At 46.3% G+C, this 14,159-nt stretch overlaps 1 protein-coding gene across 4 annotated transcripts in view; it reads left to right on the forward strand.

Annotated features, from left to right (window-relative positions):
• The window catches only part of chd9 (chromodomain helicase DNA binding protein 9), a 62,578-nt gene extending 48,419 nt beyond the window's left edge, over positions 1-14,159 (forward strand). For 2 of the 4 annotated variants that reach the window (XM_079292125.1, XM_079292128.1), the window contains 21 exons: positions 646-828; positions 1,018-1,128; positions 1,309-1,508; positions 1,838-2,037; positions 2,172-2,331; positions 5,284-5,373; positions 5,967-6,070; positions 6,434-6,551; positions 6,681-6,738; positions 6,902-6,950; positions 7,155-7,410; positions 7,518-7,723; positions 8,489-9,355; positions 9,630-9,799; positions 9,960-10,190; positions 10,982-11,159; positions 11,504-11,652; positions 11,805-12,035; positions 12,204-12,353; positions 12,456-12,560; positions 12,882-14,159. In XM_079292125.1, coding sequence (XP_079148251.1) covers positions 646-828; positions 1,018-1,128; positions 1,309-1,508; positions 1,838-2,037; positions 2,172-2,331; positions 5,284-5,373; positions 5,967-6,070; positions 6,434-6,551; positions 6,681-6,738; positions 6,902-6,950; positions 7,155-7,410; positions 7,518-7,723; positions 8,489-9,355; positions 9,630-9,799; positions 9,960-10,190; positions 10,982-11,159; positions 11,504-11,652; positions 11,805-12,035; positions 12,204-12,353; positions 12,456-12,560; positions 12,882-13,802 — 4,737 coding nt within the window. In that variant the 3' untranslated portion in view covers positions 13,803-14,159. The remainder of the gene's footprint in view (positions 1-645; positions 829-1,017; positions 1,129-1,308; positions 1,509-1,837; positions 2,038-2,171; positions 2,332-5,283; positions 5,374-5,966; positions 6,071-6,433; positions 6,552-6,680; positions 6,739-6,901; positions 6,951-7,154; positions 7,411-7,517; positions 7,724-8,488; positions 9,356-9,629; positions 9,800-9,959; positions 10,191-10,981; positions 11,160-11,503; positions 11,653-11,804; positions 12,036-12,203; positions 12,354-12,455; positions 12,561-12,881) is intronic. The other 2 variants (XM_079292126.1, XM_079292127.1) reach the window with 2 other exon arrangements.

Raw genomic sequence — 14,159 nt, forward strand, 5'->3', positions numbered from 1 at the left:
TAGTGTCATATTAAATAACTTCTTAAAAAACACTTTGAAGTGAAATTAGGAAGTGGGTAGAGCGGGTTATCCTTTAAGTTTCTTATCCTCACCAACTCAGACTTTAACCATCGTGAGAGAATGAGTGCTGTTCTAGAAATAAAGGACTAAATATTTGTTCCAATCGTCTCCTCAACAATAACATAGTCAACCATTTCTGATATCAGTCTTGAATGATGCAAAGGAAATAGAACTGTTCACAAACCCTAAAACTTGGAGCTCACTCTTAAAAAATGAGTGACATTTAGTGAGTGTAGCCGATCCTGTTAGTCTAATCTCGTTGTGAGGGAGTGTGTAGGTGGGTGTTTTGCTACAGTTGGTGTCCTCTGAGAATTAGCAGAAGGAAAAGGATGTTGAGCTATTAGCAGGTCTCTACATCTGGTCTGACTGAACATATTTGCATAGTGAAAATCTGCAGGGTTTAGATACAGGGCTGCTGGTATTAGAATTACAGTAATCCATCATGTTGTGTATTTAACAATTTTTTGAGAATTGAAAGGTTTTGCAGGTATCGTTTAATATGTTCCTTCCAGTTTCATTTTGCACCCGTTGACTGTATATCGTTTCCTGACCCTAAATGTTGCTCTCCTCCTCCGTACCTCTCAGGCAGCGCAGCAGCTGTCTAAGAAGGAGATTGAGGATCTTTTGCGACTCGGTGCATACGGGGCCATCATGGATGACGAGGATGAAGGGGCCAAATTCTGTGAGGAGGACATCGATCAGATCCTCCAGCGCAGGACAAAGACCATCACCATCGAGTCTGAGGGACGAGGATCCACTTTCGCCAAGGTGAATGAAATGGCTGCTCTAACACTAAGTGGTGTAAATTGAAGTGTTTTTACCCAGTCTCTATGGAATTAGGGACGGCTACATTTTACTGGTGGTCGTTGGTTTTTGACCAGGAGCAGCTTTTGACGCACCATACAGGGAAAGTCAATATGATTTATGTTTTGATATCTTGTTCACGTCTGCTTTCAGGCCAGTTTTGTGGCGTCCGGAAACCGCACAGACATCTCTCTGGATGACCCCAACTTCTGGGACAAATGGGCCCAAAAGGCTGACATTGATATGGATATGGCAAACGGCAGAGTATGTACTTCACCACAAATAATAAACTATACAGAGGATAATTAGGACCGTTCTCACAAAGATGTGTTGTATCTAATAATGGCTGGACATCCAGTCGGGCTGCAGCCTTCTTTTATCTGCGTTATAGACCTTGAAAGCCCTTTGCTGAAATGTTGTCCGCCCTCCATTCCCTCGCTACAGAACAGCTTGGTGATCGACACTCCTCGTGTCAGAAAGCAGACCAGGCCGTTCAGTGCCACCAAGGACGAGTTGGCAGAGCTTTCAGAGGGCAACAGCGACAGTGACGACACCAAACCCAAGCTCAGGCGAAACCACGACCGCCTCAACAGCTATGGTCGCACAGAGTGCTTCAGAGTAGAGAAGAACCTGCTTGTTTATGGGTCAGACTTTTGAAATTGTTTAAGCCATTATAGCAACTGTGCTGATGTTGTTCATAGATACGACGCGACTGGTGTTTTTAAACAGAATTCTGACAATGTGTGATACATTTTTGTGTCCTTTATCATTCATTTGTTGGATTTTTGTCCCAATATCCCTCACTGTACGTAACTAATGACTAATAACTAATGAAATCAACATTACTACAATGGAAAAACCAAGTACATGTTGAATTTCACAATAAAAGTGTCCTCAAAGTAGTATAGCTTGTGAAGTGATTTTAATCGGAACCCTCTTTTCTTTAATTTTGCTTGTGCCCCTTGTCTTCCAGGTGGGGTCGTTGGAAGGATATTCTCAATCATGGGCGTTTCAAGAAGCAGCTGACAGAGAGGGATGTGGAGTCCATTTGCAGGGCCCTGCTGTCTTACTGCCTGGTCCATTACCGTGGAGATGACAAAATCAAAAGCTTCATGTGGGACCTGATCGCCCCTACTGAGGACGGACGCACCAAGGAGCTGCAGAATCACCTGGGTGAGTCTCGGGACTTCTAACCTACATTCAGCTGGCCTTATCACAGCAGACGGTGGCGCATGGAGATATTGGACTGAGTGGGATTTGGGAAACTATTTCATAACCTGTGACTCAACCTCCTCTTGTTCCGATAGGCTTGTCTGCTCCAGTCCCTCGCGGCAGAAAGGGTAAGAAGATGAAAACCCAGTCCAGCTCCTTTGACATCCACAAAGCTGAGTGGCTGAGGAAACACAACCCAGAGCACATGCTTCAGGACGACGGCTACAAGAAACACCTCAAACATCACTGCAACAAGTAGGTGTTTCCTTATTCATCCGTACGTTGTAAATTCAACATTTAAAAAAAGCACCGTCACTTAAATCCAGTTCAGTTTTCTTCGAGTAGGACACTAAATTCGATTTTAGTCCAACGCCACCAACTGTATAAGAAACCAGCTGTTTGTAAGAAAGCAGAAGTAGCAACCACAAAAGATAGATGTCAATACATGGGCGAGATGGTTGAAATATGGTATCGTCGTGCATTTATCTTGATAACGGTGCACATGGTGACTAGTCTATGGTTGGTTTATTTGATGTCTTGTGGGTTGAGGGTGTGTGTTCTTGTGTCTGTGTTCAAATACACTCCCTTTCATGCTGTTATAGCAACTGGCAGGTGGTCATTATTGTCTTCTAGCACCAGATTTTATCCGATTATTTTTAATAAAATGAAGCTGTAGTGTTGGAAACAGTTTGCACACGGCTCAAGTTTTAACTGGGGCACCTCAAAGCCACAGTAATTAGGAGGCACTAAAATGTCTATTGGAGCCGACAGTAGGCTGATTCATTGACAGGCGTGCTGCTCATCGAGACCAGCTGACTGATACGATTGTTAATGGGACTTCAGCCGAGCTAATGGCCGTCATAGATCTCTCTTATTTACAGTCGGAGGGAAAAAGATGGCTGCTATCAAAACATGGGCCGCTGAGATATAAAGCCAACTAGATGGCTGCTTCGTTTTAAAAAGGGGGGGCTTGTGTCTGTAGGGCTTTGGATGCCGAGCGCTGCAGCTTCCATAGAAAGTTCTCCATTGTTTCCTGGTTCAGTTGTGCTGAATCCAGGGATTGTCTGATATGTGACACGCCAGGCAAATGGGGACACGCAGTCAGCAGGGTTTGCTGACTTCTGCATTTTCCCTTCGAGGACCTGGAATGTGACTGGTGGGGGTGGGCTGGACTGAGGTGGGGGTGGGGGTGTTCACTGCCTTCCTTAACAGGGACGTAAATGTAAGACTTACACAAGCATGGAAACTATAAGAAGTAGTGACAATTAATTCTGACGGGTTCCAGACTTTTTGATAAGTGCCAAAGATCAACTTCTGATCACCATGGGTCAATCACGTTGTGAATGTTGTTGTTCCTCAAGCAGTTTGTGTGGGCTTTTTACTGTCTGGCTATAAAATATCCTTTACTGCACACCGTAGTAAAGATGTGACACTGAGGATTAAATCTGCTTTGACATGGAGGACACGGTTTTGAGAAGACATAAAGAACATAAAGATTTCACGGTGTTTGTGTGTTTTGAATCAGAATTGCGTCTGTGACTCTGTAATCTCCCGTCGTTACGCTGGTTTTTGATGGATTGTTTTTTTGTGAACAGACCATGAGGGATTATTTTCATGCCACTTATGTCATGCATACTTGGCTTATTTGCTTCTAAAAGACTGTATGACTGTGGTGAGATCCTCTGCTGCCTCTCAGAGTGAACCACAACACACACACACACACACGCAGACTAACAAAGGCCTGGAAGGAGAGTGATGAAGGGTTGTGCTGACAGGCAGAGGAAGCAGCAGCTGCTCCTGGGCGCGTCCAGTCACACAGGAGGATGGAAGGTGGAGGAGGAAAAGGGAGGAAGTTTAAGACTTTGATTTACCAGAGCTACAAGTCCAGACCGGTCACCACAGACATCCATCACTCCCGCACACAGACGGACCTGGGAGCCGTGCAGTTTTTCCTTGTCCTGTCAGTGCATCGGGGAAGGATTCAGGGCTCATTTATAACAATATTTAGCTGAATCTCAGCATGAAAAAAGATGGAATGCCTGGCTTGCTATATTTCAGAGCGGCAGTCCACAACTCTCACAGTGCTCTTAAAAAACAGAGCAGCGCAGTGGAGAAGCTTTGGTAGGAGAAGAGGTCACAGGTTTACATGATGTGATGGTGATTTATTTTTTATTTTTTTAGTGGCTGCAAATACAAAGTAGTAGAAAACATAAAAGTTTCTCTGGAGATGTTACTTCACTCTCCGTGTTCTTAGTCTTATTTAGGAACAACTGTTACGACACTAGTAGTCAGGCAACAGGTTTCGGGGCGTCTTTCAGAAAAGCCGGATGTGCCAATTTGGATTTTTCCTAAATTTCCCTGCTCATTTGGCAAAGTCAGTGGAGAGTACAGTACCCTCTGAGCTGTAACCATTCTGTGAAGAGTAATTGTAGGACAGCTAATGACTCCACATTGATAGCAATGCCCCACAGAGATTTTTACCCTGGCGCCAGAAATCCTCAAAACCTCCGTGCCACCGCTTTACAGGATGAGATATCAAACAGTTTTGTGTTGGGACAGAAATCATTACACAAAATCTCAAGGCGTACTCGATGTTACAGCCTGGCACACCAGCGCGCCACAGTTCCCACCACTTCACTGCGTCTTCGCTGTAAGCCTGCTGGCTCTGATGTGTGATCATGCATCACAGAGCTAATGTCTCCCCTGTGAGTCAGCCTCTCGCTACCTTGTCAGCCTCGGCTTCCCAGCCTTCATCTACTGCCAGAGCACGACCACACGACGACTGGAGAGAGACCGTTGTCTGTTCATTCAGTCCGCGGCGCCTGCCCGTGGAGCTGCCCACGTCTCCCCATGTGGTCCGTACGCGAGTGTCAACTTCAGCGAAACTCTAATTCAACAACTTAATTGATGAGGCCTGCTGTGTATACCTGCTCTGTGGAAGGCCTGTACAGCTATAAATGATTTATGATTCATAGCTGTAAAAATCCTACAGTACTATACAGTACTGTATTAAGCATACATTTAGTAGAGTGTGCGCTGTTTGTGTGAAATGATGGGACGAGGACTATGCGGGGCAGTTTTAGGATTAAATTGTCACACATTTCACTCGTTTGCATTGTGTTCAACGAGTTGCTGTGTTGGTTCTGCTCGCTCAGCATTTGTGCGCGGTCAGGGCTTTGTTGTGACCAGTGGGTTTTCTCTGTGCAGGGTGCTGCTCAGGGTCAGAATGCTCTACTACCTGAAACAAGAGGTGATAGGAAGCCAGGCCCAGACGGTGCTCGACGGCGTGGACTCCAGGTGAGCAGCAGTTAACTTACCTTACATACACTTGCTGCCCGATGTTTTTAATCATTGTTTGCTTTTTTTTAGAGACTCTTGAAACACAAGCACTTTATTTAACAAATGTAATGCAGTCGATGGTACCCAACACTGCCTAGGGTGGTTGTAGGATTCCAGACCTGCTCAGACAATGGAATAGTTTGGTAAGATGGATTCATGGTCATTAGCATATGGTATCAACCTGTTGAAGGAAGAAGCGACTGATCAGCTAAATGAATAAGACGGGTGCAGAGCTCCATCTGCTGGTTAAAGATGGGGGAGTTTTTCATTTTTGTTTGCTTTTACACAGCGATGTTGAAAATGTTTAATAAAGACTGCCGTTAACAAGAAAATCAGAAACTTTTATTGTTTCACAATTCTGATTTGTTGTTTCACAATAAAAGCACTCCATGGGGAGCTGTGTGTTGGACCTCCTGAAGTTATTATTGGTGTTATAAAAGCAAATTAATATGGGACATATGGGAGCAGATTAAAAAAGTCAGTAAATGGATCTCATCAATAAAGATTCCCCCACATGGTATGTGTCTAAATGTCGTCCTCCTCCTCTTTAGTGAGATAAAGATCTGGGTGCCAGACCCTGACCATTCGGAGCTGCCAGCATTGTGGTGGGACGCCATCTGTGACAAGTGTCTGCTGCTGGGTGTCTATAAGCATGGTGAGAAACCTCAACCTGTACTGTGACTTGTTTAAATAAGGTAATCCAAATGAGAAATGTGTGCCCTAGAGTTGAAGTTAGTCTCGACTATACTCTAAAAGCATCTGTGGTTACTTTACAGAAGGGGAAAAGTCAGTACCTGATATAAAACGAGTAACTATATAACAGTATTTAAAGTTTTTCCGAGACCAATTATTTTAAAACTGGAAAAAAAGTTAACTTATAATTTTTGGCTTCACTTTTTCCTTTGATGCCAGGTGATTGTGGGAAGTCCTCCAGCTTGTGTATAGTGCCTGCTCACTATCTAAGAGTTTCCGTGTGCTCACCTTTTTGGTATTTGCTTTACCGCCTGTGCTCTCCCAGGTTATGAGAAGTACAACACAGTCCGTGCCGACCCGACTCTGTGCTTCCTAGACCGCGTGGGACGTCCAGATGAGAAAGCCATCGCTGCCGAACAGAGAGGCAACGATTTCATGGATGGGTCAGTACTAACATTATGCGGCCTTTTTTGTTTTAACGTGCTTTGCTTAAGTTTAGATATTTAAAAAACGAAATGTGTCTGCTTAGTCGTCAACCGTAAAACTGAAGCAAACTTTATGTGTGTGCGCAGGGATGTGGATGACCCCGAGTACAAGCCTGCTCCAGCTCTGCTGAAGGACGATATGGAGGTAAGGCCACGTGAACCAGTGGTGCACGTTGATCCTGTGATAAAGCATATCAGTCTGACTAGCTGATGGAATTATCCCCCGTGTGTGATTTACAATTAAACATATCGCAGTCTGGTTTGAGTGTTTTGTCCTGTCATTAAACACACACTGTCTTCTCATGCAGGATGATGCCTCTTCTCCTGGAGACTTGGTTGTCACTGACAATGCCGGAGGTGAGTATTAGATTAGTATTAGATGCTTAAATACCAGGCTTCCCACCGATGGTGAAATCTAAAAAGTTGTGAACTTTAAAGTTAAGAGGAAAATGACACGTGCGCGACATGCTTCCTTCAAAAATTACAAACAAATGTAAAAATAATGGGATGCAGATTTTTGGAATTTGAACATTCTTTGTGCTGTATGTTATTCTGATCCAGACGCAGTTCCAGTGACTGGAGGTGAAACGTCCTACTGGCCATCCCCCTCGGTGCTGACAGCCAGGCTGAGGCGACTGATCACGGCCTCCCAGCGCTACACCAAGAGCCGGCAGATCCTCCAGATCCACCAGATCCACCAGACTCAGACTCCGTCTCCGTCGACCATGATACTGTCTGCTCCGCTGTGTCCGCTGCCCCCCTCACTCAACGACACCCTCAACCCCAAGATGGTTGCTAAGATTGAACGGCAGCAAAGGTCAGAACACTGAGCCGGTCAATGTTTTTGCTGAGACATGAAATGTTTTGATCAGTGAGAAAGAATATCAAAGATTAGATTTTTACTACTTTTCTCACTTTCCCCAGATGGACCAGGCGAGAAGAGGCTGACTTCTACCGTGTGGTCTCCACTTTTGGTGTTGTTTTCGACCCAAACCCTGGCCGGTTCGACTGGACCAAGTTCAGGGCCATGGCTCGGCTGCACAAAAAGACTGACGAGAGCCTGCAGAAATACCTGTGTGCTTTTACCTCCATGTGCCGAAGGGTGTGTCGCCTGCCACCCAAAGAGGGAGGTCAGAAATCGACTTGATTATTACCATATGTAGACACACACACACGCAAGTCGTTAATTGTATGCCTTACACTAAGTGAGGAAGTGTGGAAACTCAGACGACCACATCTCTCTGTTGGTTTTTGACTTAAAGCAGTCACCCTCAGAAAGTCTGTTCACGGCTATATGAATGAATGAATGAATGAATGAATGAATGAATGAAATGTATTTATAGAGCGCTTTTCACAGACATAACATCACAAAGTGCTTAACAGAGCAGAAGTTTAAAAGCATAAAAAACACAATGTGACCCTAGGGTCAATAAAATTACATACACAGAGAAAAATAAAAATACCCTATGATCATTACAAGCAATTATGCTCGTCCAATTGCTAAAAAATGTTTAGCAATAAATTTATTCATGAATGAAATGAAAATATGTAAGTATAATGCGTCTTGTATCTGTCGACCAATAGCTGGTGTCAGTGAAAATGCCATATTATGTATTTATTCTTTATTGCACAATGCCCCGATGTGACATCTACAAGGCAATGTCAGTAACGGTGCTTACGGTTATTGCCTTATGACCTGAACTCATTCATGGTTTGGTTTTGGAGGTCAGTGGCACCTTAATAAATGAGCTCGCTCAGCAGTATTGAGGCTGATAAGGTTAATCATTTGTCGAAAGACAAACAGTGTGATGTTTGGACTCCAGGCACAAACAGGTCTTTGGGTTGTATCGGTAGAGCAGCGTTTATTTCCTCTCACTCCTTCTTCTTTGTTCCAGACTCTGCGGTGGATCTGTCTCTGACCATCCAGCCCATCACAGAGGAGCGAGCGTCTCGTACGCTGTACAGAGTAGAGTTGCTTCGCCAGGTGAGGGAACAGGTTCTTTGCCATCAGTTGCTCTATGAGCGCCTGCCGTTGTGCCAGATGAGCTCGGACCTGCCCGTCTGGTGGGAGGCTGGTGGCCATGACCGTGACCTGCTGATTGGAGCTGCCAAACACGGCGTCAGCCGCACAGATTACCACATTCTGAGAGACCCTGAGCTCAGCTTCATGGCTGCCCAACGCAACTACAGCCAAACAAAAGCTACACAGCAGCAGTCGCGCACATCTACCCCACTTCTACACCCTCAGTGCCAGCAGGCCCCCAGCTCAGTGTTGACAGCCTCTCCGCTGCCTCCACCTGCCCAGAGAGAGACGGAGCCCAGTGGGGTTGTACCCAAAGTGGAACCAGCCTCGGAGGGGGCGGAGGGCCGGGAGAAGCAGGGGGAGAGTTGGAGCCCTCCTCCAGCACCGGCTACTCCCACAGGTCTGGAGGAGAAGCCGTTGTCTGAAGCGAGGGATAAAGAGAGGCAGATGGTGGCGGCACGAACCAAACCGCTCACACCCAACTCCTCTGAGAGGAAGCCGAAGAAGGCCAAGAGGAGCCGCAGGGAGGCTAGGCGTGGCTCAGCGTCCGACTCGGGTGGCTCCTCCTCAAGCTCTTCATCGCGCTCCTCTTCCTCCTCCTCATCCTCCTCTTCTTCCTCGTCACATTCCGGGTCCAGCTCCTCCTCCTCTTCATCGTCTTGCTCCTCTGGCTCTTCATCATCATCATCCTCCTCCTCATCGTCTGATGACAGTGGAAGTGAGGGAGAGAAGAAGAAAGGTGAGTACCTCAAACCCGAACTCTTTCTAATAATGTGTAGGTGACAAAAAGACTTAATGTTTCTTGTTTCGTTTAGAGCGAAGACATATTTCACAAAATGAGTGACCATCTAGATGTAAATATAATATAGCATGTATATGGTTACATTTTTGGCTCTGGATGGCGATACACCAATATATTACACAATGCATAAAACTGTGTCTGCACGCTTTCTCTCTGACTCGGGTTTAAGTGTATTTCTAATGTCTGTCTCTGTGTCCTGTGACATTCTCAGTGCCTGCAGCAACAAGTGTGAAGGGCTTCGATGAGGACAGTGTGGCGTCTCTGAGCGCGACGCAGGACGAAACCCAAGACACCCATGCAGCGGACAACGGCATCACCAACAACTCGTCGCATCCTTTCCAGGGAGGAGGATACATGCTCGCTGCATCCTACTGGCCAAAGGTGAACTGCTGTCACTGTGGTGACGCAGAGATGCATAACAACGCTGCGTGGCTTAAATGATCATAACTCATAAAAACAAATCAATACAATGTGTTAATTAGGGGAATCAAACTGATTCCACAGAGCTTCAGTGTGCTGATTGTGTGTGCTGTTCATTTAGGATCGCGTGATCATCAACCGCCTGGACAGCATCTGCCAGGCGGTGTTGAAGGGCAAGTGGCCCGGAACACGTCGGGTCTACGAGCCTGGAGGTGCAGTGGCCTCCTTCTACACCACCAAGCTGCTGGACAACGCCAACAGCCTGTGCGAGGACCCCTCTGCCTCACCACAGGGGTCAAAGGTGACCAAGCATGTTGCAGAAAACAAGGAGTTCTCAGTAAAACTCAACGATGTATGTTGATTTCTCCCTTCCTCCCCTCCTCCCTCCGCTTTGCCCTAATCGTAGGACCCTTCTACTTCCGCTGCCATGGCCGGTGCTAGCTGCCGTGTTCAGCATGTTTCACTGGTTTTCTTCCTTCGTTCCTTTGGGTGTGATTAGTGGTTTTGACTGCCTGGCAGGAGGAGAGATTAATTTAATAGCAGCCTTCCTCTCTTTTCCCACACACTCAGTTTGAATTGGGCATTGAGGCTGTGATTACATGAGCACAAATCACTCGGTCATGAGAATATAATACGGTTCAGCTTGAAGCCTCTCTAGACTGAAGGGGTCTTGCTTATAATCTGATTGAAATGGAGCCCTTGGCTGTGGGTGTTCTCTAATCTGCTTCAAGGCGACGTGGCTATTAACTTTGCAGGCCTCTCACTTGCTTCCATTTATTCCTTGCTTTTTGATTCTTTCCCAACATTGTATGGTTTTTACCATGGCAGACCCTCAGACACCTGCTGTTTGTTACTTATAAAATATGTTTATGCCGACCGCAGCGATCTCTTTGGCATGGCTTCCCACTACAGTTCAAACTGGATAGACTTTACCCACTGCCCTACTAGCCACTTGCCTCTGTGTGTTCATGTGTCCCAATACTACTAACACGCAAATACATGGAAATATTTGCATTTATTGTAAGAAATTCAAGACACATTTGCTTTATGATCCTTAAAACACTGGATAGACGAACCCCCAAAACAGAAGATTATGAATCATCCAAGATGTATCCAACACCATGTTTGTCTGTGTGTGTATAGCAGGAGGGAAGTCTGAAGTTGACCTTCCAGAAACAAGGTCTACCTCTGAAGAGGCCCCTGGAGTCGGAGGAGGGCCCCCAGGCCCAGCAGCAGTACCTCGCGCGGCTTCACGAGCTGCAGAGCGCCTCGGACACCGGCCTGGCTGACATCACCAAGCCTCAGTGCAGCTTCCAGACTGGTGTGTTTATTTAAAATACAGCAAATACCGTAATACCTGTGCATACAGAATGTGTTGCGCGAGATGGTCCAGCCTGTTCTTTACCGCCACTAGATGGCAGCAAAGTATTGTTTTTGTGAGACACGAGCCATCTTCTTAAGCCCGACTGGCTTTGATTGCACATTTACTGAGTAGAAAAATCGATATCTTCAGTCTGAAATATGTCAACTGACGCTGGAGATGAAAGTTATAAAAAATCAAATTTAAAGCAAAAAGAGAATGTATCTTAAGGCTTCATCATTTCACTTTTAATCCGGCCAAATTTCACACAGTTGTTCACAGCTAACAAGGTGCTTCCTCTGCAGTGCCTCCAGATCTTACTGGTCAGATGAGGCTCAACGGAGTACTGGATGGTCAGCCAGTGGCGAAGAGGCGGAGGGGAAGGAGGAAGAACGTGGAGGGGATGGACCTGCTCTTCATGAACAGGAGTAGAGTCCCTTCTGTTCCTGATCAGGTAAGCAGCTATCTGAGCCATAACACAGGTTGATGGTACCGCAAACCTTCAAATAAGAAATGATAATGATCATTGTTTGCCCCAGTGTGCTGTATATGATGAACTGTGATGTAAATAATATGAAACACTGTTTTGTGCTCGTGTGTCTCCAGGTGCCTCCAGGGTGGGGCGGTATTGGCCAGGTGGGCATGGCTGTGGCCCCTGTGCCGGGCTTCAGCCAGAGCTCTAATCAGGTCCCCGCGGACACCGACAGCAGGGTCCCCGTCATCAACCTCAAAGATGGCACCAGGCTTGCTGGAGATGATGCTCCCAGGAGGAAAGATCTTGAACAGTGGCTAATGGAGCACCCTGGCTTTGTGGCAGACACAGGAGCTTTTATCCCCGTGAGTCCTTTTTTCTTCCTATAGGAAGGTTTGTGTAGTGTTAAAGGTAAATCCATGATCAGATAATATGCAGTTGTATGATATAAAACATGTTCACAGAGGGTTTAAATTAAGATTTCATGGAATAAATATGCTCTACTGAACATCGGTTTGACATTTTATGTCCAGGGTGTAAATAAGATGCAAATGCAGTTCCACTTCCAGGATGGGCGGCCCAAGCAGAAGAGGCACCGCTGCAGGAACCCCAACAAGATTGATGTGAACAGTCTGACCGGAGAGGAAAGAGTTCAGATCATCAACAGGAGAAATGCCCGCAAGGTGTGTTCTATGTGGTTAGATGACTGTATGTTTCCTAAATGTAGAATATGTATCTGGCCTGCTGTGCACTTTGGTTCATGTTGTCTGTAATCTTGCTTGTAGGTTGGTGGAGCCTTTGCTCCTCCTCTGAAGGAGCTGTGCCGGTTCCTTCAGGAGAACCCAGAGTACGGAGTCCCACCTGAATGGGCTGACGTGGTCAAACATTCGGTGAGTCACAAAGTAACACATTCATCAGATCAAAACTGTTACGTCATGAAAGGCCATATAACAGTGTGGATATACAGCCAGTTGCCAGTTTATTAGTTACTCGCAGCCAAAACTAATACAACTGCACAGCAACAAATCCTTTCATGAAGGCCGTAACGTGTTTTTATGGAGGTGATTTTGAAGGCTGTCTGTTGTGATGCTGTTGAATTGTTGCAGGGCTGTTGTATTAGACTTCATTAGTGTTAGCTAGGTGTACCTAATGAACTAGCAATGAATTAACCCCACTGCTAACCATGCACATACCTTCCATGTTGTCTCCAGGGTTACCTTCCAGAGAGCATGTTTGACAGAATCCTAACGGGACCCATCGTTCCTGAGGAGGTGAGCCGCCGTGGGCGTCGACCTAAGAATCCTCTGGCCAAGGCAACGGCGGCGGCGGCGGCTGCAGCAGCAGCACCCAACCAAGCGGTCTCCGCCCTGGGCCTGACACCCCTGCTGGCCAACGGCCTCCTCTCTGGGATGGACCTGACCAGCCTGCAGGCCTTCCAGCAAAACCTCCAGAGCTTACAGTCCCTGCAGCTCACCGCGGGCCTGATGGGGCTGCCGTCTGACGCTAGCAACATGGCTGCAAGTAACTTGGCTGCCATGTTTCCCATGATGCTCTCTGGTATGGCTGGATTGCCAAACCTGCTGGGCATGAGTAGCTTGCTTGGGAAGCCTGCTCAGGAGTGCACAGGAAGCTCTGAGGAGAAGACGAAAGAGCTGTCTGCCTCCAAGTTCCCCGCTCACACCTCAGACAGCAAAGGAGAAAGGACAGAGGGGTCGAACACGACTCCTTCCTCCACTTCCAGCTCCTCTTCCTCTGCCACCGCCCCACAAAGTGCTTCAGCTGCCTCTGCAGCCTCCAGTCACCCACTGTCTCTTAACCCCTTGTTACTTTCCAGTATGCTTTACCCAGGGATGCTTCTCACTCCAGGCCTTAACCTTCCTGTGTCTGCCACACAGAGCTCAAACAGTGACCCCGCCCTCCCTCCTGCTCGTCCTCCACCGCCGGCGGTCTCGCAGTTATCGGCGCAGGAGATCGAGCGGCTAGTGGCAGAGATGGGCGGAGACGAGGATGACGAAGAGGACTCCACAGAACAAAAGGAGAACAGTGGTCCTGAGGGTTCGGGGAAAGCCGAGTTGTCTTCATCAGAGTCTGGGGGCTCTTCTTCATCAGATGATTCAGACTCTAGTGATTAGAACTGAACCCATGAATATATAATTATAAATTTATTTATGTATCGCCTAGAAATGTATACATATATTCACATATATATGGATTTTCCAGCACTTATGTTACGATTTCTTTACATGTAAATACAAGAACTAACTAAAATGTTGTGTAATAAAGACTACAAAAACCTTACAAAAACAGGAAAAACTGAAATAAAATTTCAGCGTTTGTTCACAAGGTACAGTCTTGTTTTGAGACATTTTGCATGTCAGACTTTAGTAGATTTCTGAACTCTGTGAACCACAATTGTGTACAATTGCAACAAAAAACGGCATTATTGTAATTATGTCAGGATTTAATTTTATTAAAAAAGTGAAACGACA

This window comes from Melanostigma gelatinosum, assembly GCF_949748355.1.
Source record: "Melanostigma gelatinosum genome assembly, chromosome: 2".
NCBI lineage: Eukaryota > Metazoa > Chordata > Actinopteri > Perciformes > Zoarcidae > Melanostigma > Melanostigma gelatinosum.